General features: G+C 26.4%; 1 protein-coding gene across 1 annotated transcript; it reads left to right on the forward strand.

Moving 5' to 3' along the window:
* Positions 1-9588: 9588 nt before the first annotated feature.
* Positions 9589-16914, forward strand: LOC145834513 (formimidoyltransferase-cyclodeaminase-like). The gene is made up of 12 exons (XM_082941996.1): positions 9589-9699; positions 11865-12048; positions 12248-12376; positions 12607-12701; positions 12872-13045; positions 13348-13485; positions 13690-13883; positions 14042-14162; positions 14456-14661; positions 15168-15306; positions 15793-15888; positions 16689-16914. Exons 1-12 carry the CDS (start codon positions 9646-9648, stop codon positions 16773-16775), a joined length of 1617 nt encoding a protein of 538 aa, XP_082798122.1. The 5' UTR covers positions 9589-9645; the 3' UTR covers positions 16776-16914.
* Positions 16915-21390: the final 4476 nt, after the last annotated feature.

Genomic DNA, 21390 nt, shown 5'->3' on the forward strand with positions numbered 1-21390 from the left:
TTTTGAATTTTCTTTTATTATTTTTTTATTGAAATAATTTTGCAAACTAGTTTAAATAAAAAACAGTTCTTAATTAATTGACATTAAAAATTGACATATAAAAGTTGACATTTTACAAAAATCAAAACATAAGTGTTTTTTTATAGAAACTAAAAATCTTAAACAAAGTTTTTTAAGATCATGGTAGACTATTAAACATAATTTTATTTGTTAGTTTTTCTTAACGCATTTCAATACAAAAAAAGCAAACTAATTACCATGTGAGTATTGTACGAATGGTTCCTGGTTTCCGGGTAGCTCATTTCATTTAAACTGGTGTTATACTGACGATGATCAACAGTATTTAGATCTCTTCCATGAGAAGGAAAACTGTAGCTCTGTTTGGAACAGTAAAGTGATTATTTAAAGAGCAAAAAAGCTTATATGTAATTTTCTATTTGAACTAGTAATATACATAAAAATTAGATCCTAGATTTAGAATAACAAAAACTTTTAGATTGTATGTTTTTTACACATCTGATTTTTAGTTTAAATTTAATTTAGATAACAACAACCTTCGTTCAAATTTTGGTTTACCATATTGTATTTATTTTTTGTTTTCTTATTTACAACCAACTTTTTTTACCAGACTTTTTACAATTTTGAGTAGGTAAAAAAAAATTTGAAAAAATTTACCATCAGCTAAAAAACGAAGTTTAGATGGTATGCTATATTTTTACTTTTTATGATCTACAGTTTTACTTATTTTAAAGAAAAGTTTCGTAACAATAAGTAGTTTATTTATAAGATTATTGTTGTAAATACAATAAATTACACTCATTTAAAGGTAAAACTACAACAACTTAAAAAAAGGCAGATTTTAAATTTCAGAAAAGTTAGAAAAAAGTCGCATAAAAAGACTTAACAAAATTATTAATTGCTTGATAAGTATATGTTTTAAATCTCTGCTTTTTTAACATAAAAAGAAAACTTAGATAATACTTACTAGATCAACATTGCTCGACTTTTGAATTTTCTCATTTTCAATTTTTGATGAACCAATTAAATACTCCTGTTTAAATTTTAAGTTGTTAAGTAATTAAATAAAAATGAAATAAAATTTTGATATCATCTTACCTCCAAGGTAGTCTTCATTCTTGTGCATAATTTTTTGTCATTTTCAATTTTCTGTCCAGCATTAATATAAATTATTGATAACACTTATCATTACTTACAATTTAAGCTCAAAGAATTGATCAGATAAACAAGTTTTTGTACAAAATAAGTTTAGATTTTCTAAAAACTTTACAAAGGATAAAAAGGAAAAAAAATATTTAAAGCAAAGATTAAATAAAACTAGCAGTTCGTTTTGTTCATAAAAAATCTGAGCAATTAACTTATGGATTTATTCATACTAATGAAATTTGTTCATAAACAAAAGCTAGTATGAGTTAAAAAATGCTCATATTTTTCGTATCAAAAATTTAATAGTTTTAAAAATTTATAAAGATAGTAACTTAATACTTTACTAACTGACTGATTCAAGCTAGATGTGTTCTCAAAAGCTTGTTTATTTCCATAGCCACCTTGCGGGTTTCCAAATAAAAAATCCTAAAATGCTTAGCTGTTAACAAAAGTTTGTTCATATTATGAAAAAAAGTGTCTTACATCCAATGAAGTTTTCATTCTTTGCAGCGTATGCGAAGGTTGTTCTTGTCGATTAGAATCTTTCTAAAAACAAATGTTGAGATATTTAACGATGAGTACTACTTAATAATTTTAATACTACAAATAAAATTTTACTTACTGCAAAACAGTCGATATTTTCCGCGTCCGAAAAGTTTTTGCTGAAAATTTTTATAATTAGTTTAATTTTTCGTTAGTTATTGTATTCCGTTTGTATAGAAGTAAATTGAAAAAGTAATGATTACCTCAAGTGTACCTGAATGAGAGCTAGCTATTTGTTTTAAAATTGAAGCATAAAAACTTGTTAAGATACACAAACAAATTAAAAATTATAAAAAGAAATAGAAATAATTACATACTAGTAACAGTTTTCTTTTTGAGAATATTGGTTCGTAAACCGATTTTCATATGAACTAATTTCTGACATCACTTTTTTCATTTCCTTTTCAATAGAGTCTAGTTGCATTGCCTGTTTTATTTTGTTAAGATAAAACAAAGTTATTAATGTTTGAAAAACTGCAATTGCGTTAGTTTTTATTAAAATAGTAATATCTTACCACGGTTAATTAAATATTAAACAATATTTTGTTTACCTATTTTTAAAATACTTGAAAACTTTGTTATAAAAACATTTAAAAAATCTTTTGTAAACATTCTAGCTTAATTATTGTCAACAAAATATTAAATTACATACCACTGATATGCCGTCTTCTTGATTGTTAGAATGTTTAGATTTTTCATAAAGATCCTATAAAAGTAAATATTAAAAATAAGGCAAAATATTTAAGTATTTAAAACATCTAAATAACACTTTTTAAATGATAAAATTATATATTTAGTCTAGCCATTAAAACAGTAAGATTTATAATTGTAGTTTTAACAACATTCTTAATTTAGATTAAACATAAAAAACTAAGTGCTCTTTTTATAAATAAATAATAAAAACACGTTTTTTACTATTTGATATAAAACTAAATAATTTCTAAGCCTAATTTTTTTTTTTGTTTTAACATAAATTTTGTTTAAATAATATCTTTTTATAAAAAACTATCTTGGAAGTTTATCTTTTACTTGTGTTAAACAAAAACTTTAAAGTCTTACTTGAACCATTTTTTGAATCACTTCGAGTCGCTTCAAAGCTTTTTGGTGTTTTTCTGCATCGTCATACTATAATAAGAACATAAAAATAAATAAAATAGATAAATAAAAAATTATTAATAGTTCATCTTAAACAAAATAAAATTTAACCTTATGTTCAAAAAATACTTCTTAGTGTTCTATTGTAGTTCCCAAATTTTTTAGTTTTAAAAACGGGCGACTTGAAAACAAACTTACAAGCTGATCATCAAACTTTTGAGAAATATCATTGTTGAAGGTGAAATCATTACTCATGGAAATTCCCTGATGAGTGTTTCCATCGCAATAAACAAAAACGAACTTCTGACCAGTCGAACAATGCTTGACTTGTTGGCTCACTGAAAGTAAGTATTTTTTTGTTTATAAGGCTTTCATTGGTATACCATACAAAGTTTAAAGATTTACAACAAAATATAATCTTCAGAAAATTAAAATCAAAATCAAGTGATACTGTGTTTACGTTATCATAGTATGTTTCTTACTGAAATTTTAAAGTTTTTCATCATTCCAATAAGTATATATTATTAGTTTTGCATATCAGGTCTTAGTAAATGAATGAAGGTCCAAGTTAAACTAAGATTGTTATTTATACTTTTGAAAATTTTTAAAACTGTTTGTAATTATGAAGCAAAATTCTAAAAGTATATATAGAACTCAGCAAAAGTTATAATTTAAGAAGTTTAAGTAAGTCTTTAAAAATTTCAAACAATAAAACGTTTTAAACTTTGCATTATTAAAACATAATAAGCTTTATTTACATAATGAACTAAAACAGATTGAAAAAATTTCATAAAATGCTTACCTTTGAAATCGTACTCCAAAACACAACCGTCAAAGTTTTTGAGACTAGCAAAAGCCTTGTTGTAATAATCATCCAATCTGTTGAAGCCAAACGGCAGTAGCAACACGTAGTCATCCATTTTGGGCGAGTTCAGTTTGCACTTGATGGTGAAGTCTTCATTGTAAGGCAGCGACTCGCCTATTCCCAGGAAGTACACCTGAACGTGTGGTTTTGTATAAACAATTTTAAAGTTGTTTATTAAAAAGAATTTGTTTTTACTTTTAAAGTTTTCTTTTCTAAAACCATTCTAATAATACTCAATTATTTTAATACTTTTTTTCTCATGAAAAACTGTTACCTGTTCATACCGGCTCCTTCTGTTGTGCGTTCTATCATCTCTACCGTTGACGCGTGTTCTCATACTTTTATTCTATGATACTAAATAGTTTTTAGTGGAAAAAAAATGCTCATGTTATGTGACTTTAAGTTTATCAATATTTATTATAATTTGTTAAATACCTTTTTAGGTAATAGTATGTATAAATAATACATTGTACTGATTGTGCATTCTGAATACCAAAGGAATACTTTAAAATAATTTATTTTTAATTCAAAAACTAAAATTTAACTTAATGTGAAATTCAACTAACTTGTTTCAAAATAAAACAAATTAATAGGTGATCATTTTTTCTGTTCTATTAAATTAAAAATATTAAACAATAACAAAATAAATTGCTCTTTTGATATCATTTACAGATGTAACTTTGTATAATATTATTAATTTAATTTGTTATAAACATGAACAAAAAAATTATAACAAAATACATAAACTTAAAACAGGACTTATCATTTAGGACTGATTTAAGTTATTCAAAACACTTATTTCTTTAAGTTTTCACAAGTTTTGATAATATCTTTTAATAAATAACTAAAAAAAAGTAAGCTATTTCGTATAAGTCTTAAACATTAAGATAAATAACAAAACAACAAAAATTTAAAAAGTTATAAACAAAAGTATTTCGTTTTAGTTTTTTATTAGTACCAATTTAAAGCGTTTTTTAGAAAATTTTTGCTCTGAAGCTTTTTTACCTATAGTTTTTATTACTAGTTAACATAGTTAATACACACTTTTGAAATTTTTTTTTTTTACTTGCTTTAAATTATACTATCTGCTTAAATTCAAGTTAATTTTTTTCATTAAAAATTCAGTGCTTTTAATATCTAAAAGTAAGTCAATAAATACTTTTTCAAGTTAAACTTTCAAAAATTTATCAACATGTATCACATATACATCAAACAAAATAACAAAAATCATTCTTGTAAATCACTAAACTCGATAAACATTTAAGAAGTTTAACAATGTAAAATTAATCAAAACAAAGTAAAAATTAACTAAAAGTAATTGCTTTTAATATGAATTTTGAAACAATGAGCAAAGTTATTTAATTTTGAGATATTACAAATTTTAAGTGTTTAATCCAAATTAACTGATTCTATTTTATAGCTAAACTAAGTAACTACTTAATTAAATATTTTTAATCTATTTCAAATTAGTTTTTAGTGTTTAATCTCCCTATAAGTTTTCTAAGCCTTTTTACTACCTTATAGACTTTGAATTAACAAGCTCATTCTTTTGCAATAAAAATAAAACGTATATTTATACTAATTTAAAAACAAATTTTAAATACATATTTAAACTGCATAATACACAATTGGGCCCGCAACTGGAAAAAGCAAAAAAAAAAAACGATTTATTTTATAAAATTTGTTTGTAAAAAGCCAAGATTCTAGCGCATTTAGTGCTTCAAACTAAACTAAAAAATTCCATTTATAACAAAAAATATGCTAGTTTGAAGACTGCGATTTGAAGGATATTTGATTAGTTCAAACTTTGATGTCTATAAAAATCGAAAACCCACAGTTAAATAAAAAACACTATTAAAAAAATACTTTACCTTCAAAATTTATTAACTTTTTAGAGCTTAGAAAATATATTTAAGTAATTGTCTAATAAAGTAAAAAATGTTAAACTAAAAATTTTGCTTTTTATATTTATTGATATACGACTAAACTTTTTAAGATAACAGATTTCTGGCACGCATGGAATCTATAAATGTATATTCTAAAACTTATTAGATTAATTTAAAACTAACAAAACTTATTCCGAGTACCCAACTTTCAATAAGAAGGAAGCATTTTAGAAAAAAATAGCTGACGTATTTTTCAAAAAAACCATATACAATCTGTTCATAAAACTTTTATCAAGTATTTTTAGTAAAAACAATTCCTTTTACTGTTTAAACTTTATATTTAGTATCTACTTCATATATACAAGCTGTTCGAAACCAAATAAAATAAAATATAAGTTTGAATTGCCTTATTTATATAAATAAAACAAAGATTTTTCAATATAAAACAGCATAGAACAAAGACATTTTATATGGGCTAGTACTTAAAGTACGATAACTTTTGTTTTACTATAAATTTTTCATTTAGTTTGGAAAATTAAATAGATAAAACCTTAGTCTACATTAGAAATAAATACTTTTAAAGATTTAAGAATACTGACTTTATAAGAAAGTTTATTCCCTATTTCAAGTTAAACGCGATTTGGCCCATTGTGTGGTAGTTGAAAAGTAATAATGTTTTATCATTATAATTTTGTCTGAAGTTTTATATCTAAAGCAAAAGTTTAGCTTTATCGGTCAGGGCCTTTAGATTTTATTTCAGAATAGTGCGTATTGCTATAGCTACAACGTACTGAGTCATTTTAGTTCATTATTAATAATACATACTCACCAATTGATTTTAAAGTTAAATTTTTACAAAAGTATGACATCAGACGAAATTGGTTATTCTTGTTGTGCTTAAAAAATAGTTATGTAAAGAAAACACAGCAATGTAAAAATTACAAACACAGTAATGTAGTAAAATGTTAATTAAAATAAATAATAATTAATTAATTAGAATAGATATTTTCCCATTTCTTCGCCTGCTTCGGTTTCTCAAAATGTTGTTTTCTCTCTCGTTCAGTCTTTTGTAAAAAAAACATCGCCATTTGTCGCGGTGATAGAAGAAAAAAAAAACTAGCCGGTTTGAATAAAAGCGTTTACTAAATTTGAAATCATAGTTAAATAAAAATTATCTAGATATAAAAATAGATAAAATCAATGAAAAAGAAAAAAAATTGTAATATATTGTTTTCAAGATCGTATAGTTATCTAATTAATTGTAAAGTCTTGTTTTTTATCAACATCTTAACGACCTTATAGTTAATTTTAATAACTTTGAAATTAGTAAAAACCTTGAATTTAATAGAAATTTCAAAGTTTTGTTAGCTAAAAGATAAGGTCAAACTATTATTTGAAAAGTCTGAATAAGTGGACAACTAGCTTCAAGAATAACAAACTGCTACAAAATTCTAACACATAAAAACCGTATGTGTTGCTTAAACTACATATACTCCTTATTCGAAAACTTTTTAAATAGAAGAAAATTCTTTAATAGTTTTTTGTTCAATTTTTAGTTATTTATTTGTAATTTAGTGATAAAAAGCAAACTTGTACAGTTTTGGTTTTTTAACGAAGATTACTGTATATATTTTATAAAGTCAGTTGCTTAAAAATTTAATTTGTCGGCTAGCTATTCACATAAAAACAAAAGTTTTGCTAGTTATCTAAAAGTTTTAGTTAAACACATAACAACAAATAAGTAATTTAGAGTCAATCTTATACGAAATACATAAGTTTTACTCTATGTAAAGTTAACTATATAAAAAGAATATTTTACGTTTATATATTATTTACAATAGATTAAATGTTGAATTTGTAGCTAAATTTAATTCGTTTTTCGAACATACTCCAACGTATTAATGAAATTAATTAGTAATAGTATATAAAAAAATATCAATGCAATGCAATCTCTTGTGATTTATATAATAAAGTTTAACTTAGTTCATGTTGAACTTACATATAGATCATTTGGGAACGGGTCAAAATTTCACGAGAGCACAAAATTGCACGAAGACCAATTTGCACTAGAGGACAAAATTAGTTGAAGACAATTTTGTACCATGGGTCAGTTTTGCACAAGCTACAATTTTGCACGGAGGGTCATTTTTACACAAAAGTAAAAAAAAGAAAGAAAATATATTTTTGCATATATAAATATTAAAAAAATGATAAAATATTAATTATTAAAAAAACAAAATAAAAAAATAAAGTTACTGACCTAGGGTAAGGGTTAGGAATAACAGTGGTAGTAAAAATAAAAATAATTAACAAAAGTTATTAGATAAAAAAAGTTATCATAAAAACAAACTATTTAAAAATAAAAAAAACCTACTAACCGAGGGTAAGGGTTAGGGGTAACAGTGAAAGTAAAAAAAAATAAAATAAAAATTAGTTACTAACTGAGGAAAAGGGTTAGGGGTAACAATGATAGTAAAAAAAAAAAACTGAATTGATAAAATAAAAACAAAAAGAAAAAATTCAACCCGTGCAAAAATGTCTCCATGAAAATTTTCTTTGCAAAAGTGTTTTCGTGCAAAAGTGCAAATGTCTCTTCGTGCAATTTTATCTTCTTTCAATTTTATCCCCTCGTGCAAAAGTGTCTTGGTGCAGAAGTATCTTCGTGCAATTTTGTGCCCTCGTGCAATTTTGTGCTCTCGTACATTTTTTCCCCTCGTGCAAACTTGATAGCTACCAGATTGTTTAGTTACCGTATGGTAAAAAAATGACTATGTTTTAGTTTTTTTTTTAATTTAATACTGAAGTTGAACAATATAACAAACTAATTAAAAAAGCTTAGAGCATACACATTATAGTATCTTCATTTAAAAGTGTAATGAGTTAGCAACCAATAAAAATAAATTGAGTTTTAATGAATTTTTATAGTTTTAAGTAGTTAAAGTAAACAAATGGTGAATAGCTTGGTGACTGAAACACCAATATATACACCATGTCCTACGACTGTATTTTCAACAAACACTAATACACCCCTTTCATTCTTTATAAGTGCTTTCTACTTTATATGTGACTTTAATATAGTAAGTTTTGATTTTTTTAATTACCTTCTTTATATAGTAAAATGAAAAAATATATATATACGAACTTAGACTTTTATGTTAAATAACCTAATTAAACTTGTAACAAGGTGTTCGAGTTTATTTGTTTCAGAAAATTAACTAAAAATTCTAATTTGTTTAACTGTATTATAGTCTTGTTTAATAAACTTAATTTCGAAACTGGCTTTCCAAAATAAAAACGAAACCTGGTTTGTAGTGTAAACGGTGTATTAAAACCTGAGAAAATTTTTGAAGTCCAAAATTCAGTAAACAGAGTGCTTACTTAATATGAAAAATAAGATGGTTTGGTTGTTATTGTCTTTTTTTGTTTGTTTATGTTTTTCAGTTTGATAAGTTTAAAAAAAAACATTAATAACGAACTTTTTAAACGGTGTCCCTTAAGTTATTTGTTTGTACTTTAAGTAATACCTAACTACATATAACTCTTATTTCGAAGGATTAACAAAACCTTGAAAAAACCGAAATGATATTTAATAAACTATTCAGATTGTTTAAACTGGACTAGTATCCGTAGAAATTTAAGACATTTTGTATAACTAACTTAGACAATTCTATATAAAACTAAACTATACATAAGAGCCCAAAGAAAGCTAAACTTTTAATTTTAAGTAACTAAAATACAATAATTTCTCAATTGTTCTTCATTACTATTTTAAATTTTTACTCTTCTTTATTGTATTTAATTAGTAAAAACACATTTCGATTAAAACACTTAAAATTTCATTTTTTAAAGTTTAATGACTACTTTTTAAACCGCGATGCACTTATTTTAAAACATCAATTAGGTTATAAAAAATTTAATGATTTTTATCAAATGGCGTTAAAACTGCAAAAGTATACTGTTCTGCAATTGAAATGCAGTCAAGTAGTTGTTGAACAAACAAAAAGGTGTCAACTTTAACTACTTCGTATTGTACAACTGAAAAGGTGTTGCATATCATTTCAGTCAATGCAGCTTCTTTTTTAAACTTTTAAAATGGATAAAATCGTAGAATGCGTACCTAACTTTTCTGAAGGAAAAAATCAAAAGGTTAGTAAAACACTTGATCAGACTTATTTTAATTATCATTTTTTTTGATAAGAACTGTAAGAATTTTTGTTAAATTAAAAGATACTTTCCGGTAAACCAGCTAAAAAAGATTTGAAGAAGTAAAACGGACTAATATTTAAGTTTTGTTTTTGAGTAAAACAAATGAATCAGCAATATTGTAAATAAAAACTTGTTTTTGTATTAAATAAGATTTTTTTTTTTAATTTTTGCTTTTAATAATCAAAAATTTATATTTAGCTATGTTGTTAGGTACTTATAAAAGGGTAAGTTAAGAATCAATAAAGGTTTATATAGTTTGTATGTAAGATAATTTGAAAATAGTTTTGTTCAAATTTAAAATATAGAAAAAATTAGGTTAACAAACTTTAAAAACTTTGTTGAAGTTTGCTTAAAAATAAAGCTTTTTATTAAATGGTAGGGTGCTAAACTTTCTTTTTGTGCAACTCTAATAAAACCTTTAAGTTATTTATAAACATATAGTTTGTAAACATGTATCTTGGTTAATTTTCGTTTAATTTATTTTCTTGCATATTGTTGATTTTTGATTTCTTAATGTTTTAAATTGTAAAAACTAACGATTTATTTTTTTAGCTCGTAATAAATTGTATAGGCATGTGGTGTATGAATAAATAACCGAAAGGTTTTTTTATGCACCAGGTCCTCAGACCAAACTTTTTGAGCGATTTTTTATCTTTAAAAAACAATGTATATATCGTTTAACTTTTTGACTCCTTGTTGTAAAACAAAACCTTAAATCTTGATTACTAACTCTAAAATAAACTTTAATTCTAAACTCCTTACTTTAAAATGAAACGTTGACTTTAACTTTAGTTTTGACGACCAAGATGTTATTCTCAATTGCTTATTATAAAAAAAAATGAAAAAAATAGACGATACATGTTAAAAAGATTACCATGAAACGGTGACGATTCAGGTAAAAAAGACAACTAAAAACTAAGTATTTAGAAATAAAACTAAAGGTTACCCTTTTAGTTTATATGATGCTTCACTTTAAGTTTAAGTTGGTCAAATTTTTCTTTAACATGCTTATTTTATTGAAAGTTTTCATTAAATCTGAGTCTTTAACTGAAAAGTTAAACTTTCTTAAAAAATTTAAATTACAGTCACCTTTTACGAATCTACGCTCATTGTAGTGCGTAGCTAAACGAGAGGTATTAAACATACCTTCTATATTTGCTGTTTTTTTATAATGTATGTGGAGTTTTCATTAAAGTTTTTCGTATATGTGTTTTTTTTAAATTAAATTCTTTATACCTATACAATGTATATTTTTCCACTTTGTTCCTTACCCACCTAAGATTAAACTTGTCTTACATGGTATTAGAATTAGATAAATATGTCTCTAATACTATGCAAGACGAGTTTAATCTAAGGTGGAAAAGAACAAGCTAGTTAAATTAAATAATTTATTGAGTTTAAACAAAACTTTATGCCACAAATATTGTAAGGAATCGAACATTGTGCCTTCCACAAGAAAACTATTGAAGTATTTGCCTTTGCTCTACATATCGAAAAAGGTATAATGTTCGATTCCTTACAATATTTGTGGCATAAAGTTTTGTTTAAACTCAATAAATTATTTTATTTAACTAACTTGTTCTTTTCCTAACTAAAAATGCAAAAATCTTTTTTAATTTATACTTTTCAAAATACTCACTAAAATATTTTTTTATGTTCCTTTCATTATTGTTACGAAAAAACTATTTTAAAGTTAAAATTATAAAATTTTTGTTTTTAAGAATTCAAAAAACGAGGGTGCGTAACCAAACTAGTACGTAGATTTGCGAGAGGTGACTGTATAAGTGTTTGAAGTAAGATAGAAAATTTTTTATTAAAAATGTCAACTAGCTAATTGAGTAACAATTCTTTTGGGCTTTATATAAAAATACGGTCAGCAGCTTAATCCGTTCGAAAACGCAGTTCAGTTTATCTATTTGTTTAAGTTTATTTTGATGATTTTTAAAACAAGCTTCTGTTTATAGCAAAAAGCCAAACCAAGTATTTGTCATATAAAAAATTAAACTGATTAAACTAACACTTTAGATTGATAACAATAAAACACTTTTTTAATAATTTGATTTAACTTTTAAAAACTTGTTTTAAACTATGACGAAACATAACAGACTATCTTGGAAATATCCAGGAGCATCTCTTCGACGCCAGGATGCCGACTTTTAGACGTGGACGCGGGAGCTTCAACCAACCGAACCGTCTTCACGTTCGTCGGAAACCCTCAATTGGTCGTACAGGGCGCTTTGAACGCGGCGAAAACGGCTTACCACCTCATCGACATGAGCAGCCACCGAGGTATGTGAAGTTACTGTTTAGTAAAGCCTGGGTTTCCCAAAATTGTCTTAATAATATCCCACCTGGTAAAAAAAATCGGCTCTTTATCAGTTAATTGCCTATTTAACTTTTGTCCCCTTAGTTATTGCCCGACGACATCCGAAATCGCCCACCTTTGGAAATCCTACTTAACTGTTTTCAACAACAAATTGTTATTCAGGCGAGCACCCTCGGTTTGGAGCGATGGACGTTTGTCCGTTTATTCCCATCAGAAATGTGACGATGGAGGAATGCGTGGAAATTGCAAACAAGTTTGCTGAAATGCTGGCAGCTGAGCTAAACGTACCTAGTGAGTTTTACTTCATGTTTTCTTTGTTTGTATAAACGCTTATTTGGTGTTTAAAACAAATTTTGTGATGAATTTATAAAAACTATAAGGAATATAACGTAAAAGCTGTCTAGCTTTTTGACGATTAGATAGAAACTAAAATTTAAATTATTCAAAATTTTTAAATTGTAATTACAAAAAATTGTAGAGTACTGTTAAAAAATAGTTTTTCAATATAATATTTATTTTAGTCTATTTGTATGGGTACGCTGCAAAAGAGGAAAAAAGAAAACTGCTTCCCAACATCAGAAAGGGAGAATACGAAAAACTGCCAGAAAAACTAAAAGTAAACTATTAAAAATCTGTTTAATTTCTTCTAACGTTTTTTTAGTTTTTGGTTCGAAAAAACAACCATATAATAACAGTTATTTCCCGCATAGAATATTTTTTGGTTAAATTTTTAATGCAATAACAATCTGTAACGTATGAATTTCAATATTAAAAATGAAATTTTAGGATGCAGAGTGGAAACCGGATTACGGACCGGATATTTTCATCGCGAGGTGGGGGGCGAGCGCAGTGGGAGCGAGGAAGTTCCTGATGGCGTACAACGTCAACCTGATGTGCACCAAGGAGCAAGCCAATAAGATTGCGTTTAATATAAGGGAAAGAGGGAGGGGGGAGGGGAAGGTTTGTTGTTATAAAGACAACTTAATAAGTTAATGAAAGTAAAAGCTGTTTCCTTAACCCGATGATTTGAACAGTCACTACAATAATTAATTATTATTATTGTTAATATACAAAACTTTAAATAGTTCAAACAAACTAAACTGTGTATTTTCTTACAAGTCTGACTTTTAATAGCTCCTTTTTAGTAAAACATAAGACAAAAGTTTCAACCGAGTGAAGTATTTAAAAACGTCAGCGATTATAAAACTACTTAAATAAAAGTCTACTTTGATAAAAAATGAACTATTTGACAATTGTTGCAGCGCGGAAGACTGAAGTGCGTTCAAGCGATAGGTTGGTATCTCGAGGAATCTGGTATCTGTCAGGTTTCCACGAACATCACTGACTGTGACGTCACAAAACTGCATCAAGTGTTCGAAGAAGTAAAAAAAGACGCTAAGGTAAAAGTCTATTTTCTTTCATTTACATGACTTTAAGTACAATACTTTTAGATAATAAGAATCAACCTAGACCTAAAACAACTAAGCTTATTGTAACTAAAACTTATAAATACAATCCTCACAATAAAAAGTAAGAAAAAAGAACTAATTTTCTTCTTTTAAAGCATATTATTGGTTTATCAAAAAAAAACTGTAATAACTTAGGAGTACAATCTTCCTCTGCTCGGATCCGAAATAATCGGCATGGTTCCGCTCGACTTGCTTTTGGAAGCAGCCGATTATTACGTCACAAGGGACGAGTTGATAGTGCTGAAAGAGGAAGACAGAGTCGAGCTGGCGAGGCACTACCTGGGGCTGAACTACAACAAAAATTTCGTTCCAAACGAAAGAATAATCGAGTTAGCTGTAATAAAATACTCTAAGCAAAAATTTATATTTTAAAAAGTGACAGCTTAATTAGTAAAAAAAAAAATGCTTATTGTAGGTTTTAATTTAAGTTTAAAAATACAAAAGGAAACTTTAAAGCTTGTTATTCAATAAAAAAATAACTAAAAAGATACGCAATCAAAGAAAAGGGTATCATGACGTCAAAATCGCTTGAAGAGTACATTGGGAGCATCGGTGAGAGAAGCGAGACCCCAGGTGGGGGAAGCGTTTCAGCAGCGGTTGCTTCCATGGTTCGTAAGTTTGACATAATTAACAGGTTTTATATAAGTTTTAAACAGTGTTTTACTCTATATTTTTGCAATACAATGCTTAAATTTAAATTACTACTCTAAAAAACTTCCTAATATTGTTTATAAATATATAAGCATTAATTAACATTTTTTTAGTAACAAAGTTTTCTTTCATTGAGAAAATATAAAAGTTTGTTTTAGTACGAACAAAAATAAGTTAGACAACTTATAGTTAGACAACTGTTGTCAAAAGGAGATAATCAAAAGTTTCTCAACCAAAAAAACTTTTTTAGGGGGCAGCACTTGGTTGCATGGTAGGACAGCTCAGCTACGGAAAGAAAAAGTGGGAAGGAATAGAAGAAATAGTGAGGAAAAACCTGAAGTTGCTTCACAAATGTTGCGAGAAATTGATTCCGATGATCGATGAGGACTGCTCCTCGTTCAACGAGTTTTTCCAAGCTTTGAAAATGGCTGAAAAAACGGATGAAGACAAAATAAGGTAAAATGTTCCAATCTTTTTATGTGTTTTATTATGTACTGGATAAGAGTATACTTATTCATAAGTGTATATTAAAGATTTTTTTCAATTAAGATTGTTTGAACTTTAGTATTTTGATTCAAAAATTGTAAATGTTAATAAAAAAAAAGTTTTTGTAAAACTACTGTTTAAAAGTAGAAGTTTTATATGTTTTTTATCTTTATATAACTCATTAACAACTATGACTAAATCTCAAAAAAAAAAAATATTTGTAAAAGTATTTATCTAACTGACTTAAAGATTAAGCTTTGATTATTAAATGAATAGCTAAAATAGTAGATTAAAACTTTTTTTTTACATTATAAAAAGTACAACTATTCTTAAGCGTTAAAAAGTTAAAATACTGTAAATAAGTAATTTTTATTTAAAGCTAATCGGAAGTAAGTTCAGTCTTAAGAATTACAAAACCTTTACTTTATCAACTATGCAAAAAAAAGAAGCTTTTGTCAAAAACTATAATTTTGCAGGAAAGAAAATGCTAAACAGCGTGGAATAATGAAAGCGCTGGAGACTCCTCTCAGTGTTATGGAAGTGGCAAATACAAGCTGGGAACCACTGATGCAGTTGGCTATTCACGGAAACATTAACTGTCTGTCGGATATACAGGTTAGTAAATATGTTTACTTATAAATACAATAAACAAACATTTAGGCTTGTTAAGTTATTTTTATACTTTTGCACGTCCTCAACAAAATTACTTATTTTTTACAGATTTATCTATTCAAAATATAATATTCATAAATGTTTTGTTTTACTAAGTTATTTTGGTAATTAGACAATCTGACAACTTATTTTTAGTAAAAAAACCTTTATACTTATGTATGTATATACAATGTAAGTAAAGTGACTAGTGAATTATTTTTTCATGAAAAAGTGAGTGAAGCAACTGCATCGTCGAAGTTTTTAATTTGAATTATATACTCTAACATTATTTTATGTTATGTTTAACATAATTGAATAAATGTTCTTGTTTCGAAAATAGAAGCACAATTTTTGAACCAACAATACAATACTGTGTTTGTCGTAACTAACTAAAACTTGTTTAGAATAATATTACATTTTATCCTTTTCAAACACAATTTATTCTCACAGGTAGGTGCGAAGTGTCTTCACACAGGAGTCTGGGGCGCGTTTCAAAACGTCCTCATAAACCTTCCTCAGCTCAAAAACGCACAAACAAAATGCAAGGTAACTTTAGAAGAAAGCATTCTGATTTAAATAAAATGTGTTATGCTCCGGATAACAATTTTATAAAAGTATTGTTACTCATTATTATAAATTAGAGGCTATAATAGTTCAAGCATTGCTAACGTTATTTAAGAAGGGTGTGCGACTATTCGAATTCAGACAATTCGAATTCCAACAATTCAAGTTCTTAAAAAAAGTTGAAAGGGCAACAGCTAAAAATGTAATGTATATTTATCAAATATAAAAAATACATATGTAGCTCCTATAAATATCTACAAGCCATTTTTTTTTAAAACATTAAATATTTTTTGAGATATGGCTTAAATAAAGTAAAAAACATAGTTATTTTAAGTAATTTTAAAATAGTTTTAAAATAATTTTAAAAATATTTATGATTTTGCAAAAAAAAAAAAAGTGGCTTCTAGATTTTGATAAGATCTACATTTATTTTTTGAATTGTCATGTAACCATTTAAGGAAGGCAACGAAATTGTTAAAAGCTCTTAGTTTTTAAGGAATAAAGAAAAGTAAAAGTTTTAGAATTCAAATTTTTTTTTGCTAGAAAGAACGCAAAAAAACTTTCAAGAACAAAAATTTTAAAAGCGTAACTTTATTTTTGTAACTAAAAGTTAGATAATTCATAAAATAAGTTTAGCTTGTAAGTAGTCTTTTCTTAAAAGGTGTATTTAAATTATCATCAAAGAAATTGGCAGTCTTACCTTTAACTAGAAAAAACTATTTACTGGATGATTAAAATTATCAAACTGTTCTGATATCTTTTCTAGATAATTTTTTTTGTAGGTAGAAGAAAAAGGAAACAGTTACATGAAAAGGGCTGATCAAAATTTACAGCAGGTGCTGAAAATTTGTGACGAAAGAAAAAAATAAATGTTTTTTATTAACATTTTGTACTACAAACCTTTATTTTATTGCGAAAGTATTTGTGTCGTAAAGTGTAAGCATTCTTAGTTTTGTTACACAACTTTTTGAAAAAAAAAATTAAGCGTCTAATAAACTATGTTACTGAGATATCTTAGTTATTAAAAAAAAAGTTTCCTTTCTACGTTGAAAAATGTTTCATGATAAAACTTTGCTAGAGTAATACCATTTTACAAAAGATAAATGAAAATGAAGCGTTTTAGCAAATATTATACATATAATAATTAACTTTTAAATAATTAAGTTTTAACATTATTTGATCATTAAGTTTGTTATTCAATTAACAAAGTAACTTGGTAAAGAATGTTAAATCTAGAACTTAAACATATATTAGAGTAAAGGGTAGATAACGTGCGGGTTCACATCCGGCCTTACATGCAGTAATTTTGGCTCGCAACGTAAGTTCTAGTTTGAAAGTTACATATGCAAAACAAAAAAAAAAGAGCTGTTTGGTGAAAAATATTTTAAACTATGCTCTTAAGTTTATTTCAAGTAAACAATAACGTTCATTGTTAAGACTAAACTGTTATAAATTAAAATCATGTTTAATTTATTATTTTATTAAAATTTTGCTTCTTAATTTTTTTTAAGTTCTTACTGTATAAATCTTTAAAGTTATATGGCCCAAAAAAAAAAATTGTTTTAATCTGGGTTGCAAACTAGTTTTTCTATAAAATCTAGACTGCAAACATGAAAATTTTCTCACCACTATACTAAAATAGTAAATTTAAAAAATAGCAATTTTTATCATACGAAGCTGAAAGTTAAAATTAACATTGTTTCTTACATATAGCTTGGTAACTATTGCATTGCTACCGCCATGTAAATTGCAGTGTGCCAAAGTTGAAGTGGCTTGTTAGCTAGCACGTGATTAAAAAGTATTTTTGTGGCAAGTTTGAAATTATAAAAACAACTGATTGCCTATTTCGTGCTAGTACCACTTATGTTTGTTGCTAAATAAACTTCGCAAAGTAATCGAAAAGTAACTTGGAGGTTAAACAGGTTTACTTATTAAGTTTAATTGTACAAATTGAAAATCAAAGTCAACTAAAATTAAAAAACGTTATGCCATTTTAAAGGTTTTAAATAAAGTTTTAAACTGTAGTTCTATAAGTTGCTTAAATAAAAAAATACTTTAAACGGTCGTTTTCACCTACCTTTCTAAACAAGAATCACAATTTTATGGCATATTAGACACTTTTATTTTTAGAAAATATTTACTGTAGTAGTTAGTGTAAACGTTACGTTACATATCAAGAAAAACTAAATATTATTTTGTAGTAAATAACTTATAGACTACTTAGTGGTAATAAATTTAAAAAAAGTTTTTTTTTTTAATGAACTAATAAAAAGTTTTAACAATAAACAAACAGTTAAAGTGTGATTTTCCTATGCGGTAAAATTGCCAGATTTTAATCAGCTGACAGCCAAGTTTTTTTTTAAATAATATGTATCTATATGTTATATTCTGCAAACTCTGCTGCGCGGTGACTGGTCTATCTTTTTTTTTTGCCAAAAGTCGTATTAAAAGATTAAAAGATACAATGAGTAACTATTATACGTCCATATGGTTTTGAACAAAAAAAAAAACTGGTTTCAGTTTTGCAATAGATAAACATTTACACTAAAGTTAAATAAAGTACAGATACAATTATCAACGGGTGTGTATTACAAATAAATAGCTAAAGCTGTAATTTGAAAAGTTTTAAGATGCATTAATAGATTAAACACAAATAAAAATAGCTAAAAAATACATAAACCAACTTTAGTAGTTACAACATTAAAAGTAGATATTTAAGTGTAAACTTAATTTTCATTTAACAATCTACTATGCGTAACTTTTAAGAACTTTCAGAACCTTTGCTTTAAAATATCAAATATTCCTTAAACAGTTAAATTATTTTTTATAAAACAAGCTTATTAAGCAAGTTGCAATCGTTGCATAGAAGCTCACTAGTTCTGCGCCTACATGCTTAATACACAACAAGCAATAAACAGGAAATCTTAATGCAAGCTCTACTCTAAATTCAGCAAGCTTCCCACTCAGCTCCAACCCACGAAAGTGTTTAGTGCTTATACACTGGTGCAGTGTTAGCAAATACCAATTTGCAAGCTCTTGGAAACTATTATAATGTTGAGCTTTTTGGTTGTATTGGCGTTTTAGGCTTTTGTGTTATTATTATTCTGTGTAGAAACATAAAATCGTATAATCAAGGTTTTTCGAGATTATATGCTTTTTAATATAATAGCTTTTAAGTTTAAAGTAACAATTAGTATAGACATGGTTTTAAACAAAAAAAAACTGGTTTCAGTTTTGCAATAGATAAACATTTTATATATTTACATAACATTTACACTAGTTATTTTGAATAACATTTACACTAAAGTTAAATAAAGTACAGATACAATTATCAACGAGTGTGTAACACAAAATAGCTAAAGCGGTAATTTAAAAAGTTTTAAGATACATTAGCTTTTAACTAAATTTTGATACTATAAATTGAACAAAAATTAAAGATTGTATTTTAAAGAACCAGAATAAATAATTAAAAACCACAATCAATATTTTAAGAAGTTTATTTTAATACAAACAAGACTATTCCCATATCAGTTTTTTCTATCTAGTCAGTCTAAATTTAAATCAATTTCCAAAAAAAAAAAAAATTAATTAATCGTTTGCATTTAAAAATACTGTTATACAAAACAATCACCTACCAAAAAAACTTCATACAAACCAACTACCATCCAATTAATTTCTTGCTAATTCACATTTAAGTGTAAAAGCTTTAAAAGTTTTACTTTTCTGGTGGTGTTTTGGTTTATTTACAGGGTTGCATGGTTGCCACTGATCAAGTTGAGAAAATTTTCCTGACTTTTTACCAAAATTTACCTGACTTTTCTAAATCAAACTCTTAATTTAAACTTATTCTAAAATACATAATCTAACACTTGAAACTATATAAAGCTTTCAATATAGGTTAAAACAACAGTCTTTTGCTGAATGCAATCATCAAACTTCCATTACATTACTTAAACCATTTGTGTATGAATGGTGTATTTGTAATAAACAGCTCTATCAGCAAAATACTTGTATTTTACCTTATAAACACAGCTTGTCCATTATTATTCCAGCAAGATGTTTTCGAAATGTGGTCCAAGACCAAAATTTATCATGTATGATAATTTTGTTCGGGCCATCTGACATGACTGTGCTATTGCACTGTCAGGAAACATTTTTTTGTTCAGCTCCGCCAGTTTGTTACACGAACTAGCTGAGTAATTGTGCTTGACAGTAATGCCCATAAATTTTCAGCGGTTGTGGTTTGTAACTTACTTACCAAACCTTTTGATGGGCTTACATCACTGCTCTCACAGCTTGTTACTCTGCCGCTGCTCTCACCAATTACCCCACTGGAGCTTGATCCAGCACTATAGAAAAATTATTGGATTCGGTTAACTACTGGCCTTTTATTCCTATGTCCAGCTCTATTTATATGTACAGTGATTGATTTTTTTCCAATATTTTATAGCTACATAGTACATGCACACCACTTGCATTTAAACTTTTGTGTATAAATCTAAGTTTCACTATGAAAGTGTCCTTGCTACAGATCATCATTACTAAAAAGCTTACCAAATCTGCTTGTTCAATTAGGGTACTTGTTCAATATGTTAATAGAAAATTTATCAGTTTTACAAAGGAAATTTTATTAATTTATACCAGATGAAGGCATTGGAAACTAAATAATTTTGTTAATTTCTATGAAAAATTTGGAATTTTTTCTGACATTGAAGGATTTTTAATTAATTCTTACCATTTTAAGGCTTTGGAAAATAAGTAAGTTTGTAAATTTAACGTGACAAATCTGACTTTTGTCATTTATTTTAATTTTTCCTGACTTTTTTTGACCTTATAGCAACCCTTGGATTGCCACTCGTTTTTTCAAATCTTTTTCCAAGTTTTCAAAATTTCTTCCAGATTCATAAAAGTACACACTTTTGGGTATATTTTTAGTTTGAAGAAGTTTAAGGTAAGAAACTGTTTTAAAAAGTTTAAAAACATTGAAAAGATACTGTAAAGCTACTTTAAATATGTGTTTTAATAAAAAGAATTATTGATGATGACAAATATCTTTTATTTAAATGACAGATTTTTAAGTCAAATCGAAATTTTACTACTGAACATGTGAAAATTTTAGATTTTTTTAGTGATTTTTGATCAAAATTCTAGGTTTCTTTTCAAAATTTCTCAAATTCCAGGATTTTTAACCTTAATTGACAAGTTCCAGGTTTCCAGGTAAAGTGGCAACCCTGTATTTATGACTAATAAGATGAACAGTTTTTGTTTTTCAATTTGCAATGTACTTTTTCAATTTAAAACATTCTTTTATTATCATTAAAGCTAGAACTTGAAAAAAGTTTTTAGCTTGTTTTAAACTTCATTTTACGATAAATTTGCATTTGCCATTAGGCGGGGGTTCCAACTTTTATTTTTCACAAAAACAATCGACGACTTAAAATATGGAACTTATGAATATAAACTTCAAACCAGTTTTTTATGGAC

Source organism: Thalia democratica, chromosome 1 (assembly GCF_965202585.1).
Source record: "Thalia democratica chromosome 1, ktThaDemo2.hap1.1, whole genome shotgun sequence".
Taxonomy (NCBI): Eukaryota; Metazoa; Chordata; class Thaliacea; order Salpida; family Salpidae; genus Thalia; species Thalia democratica.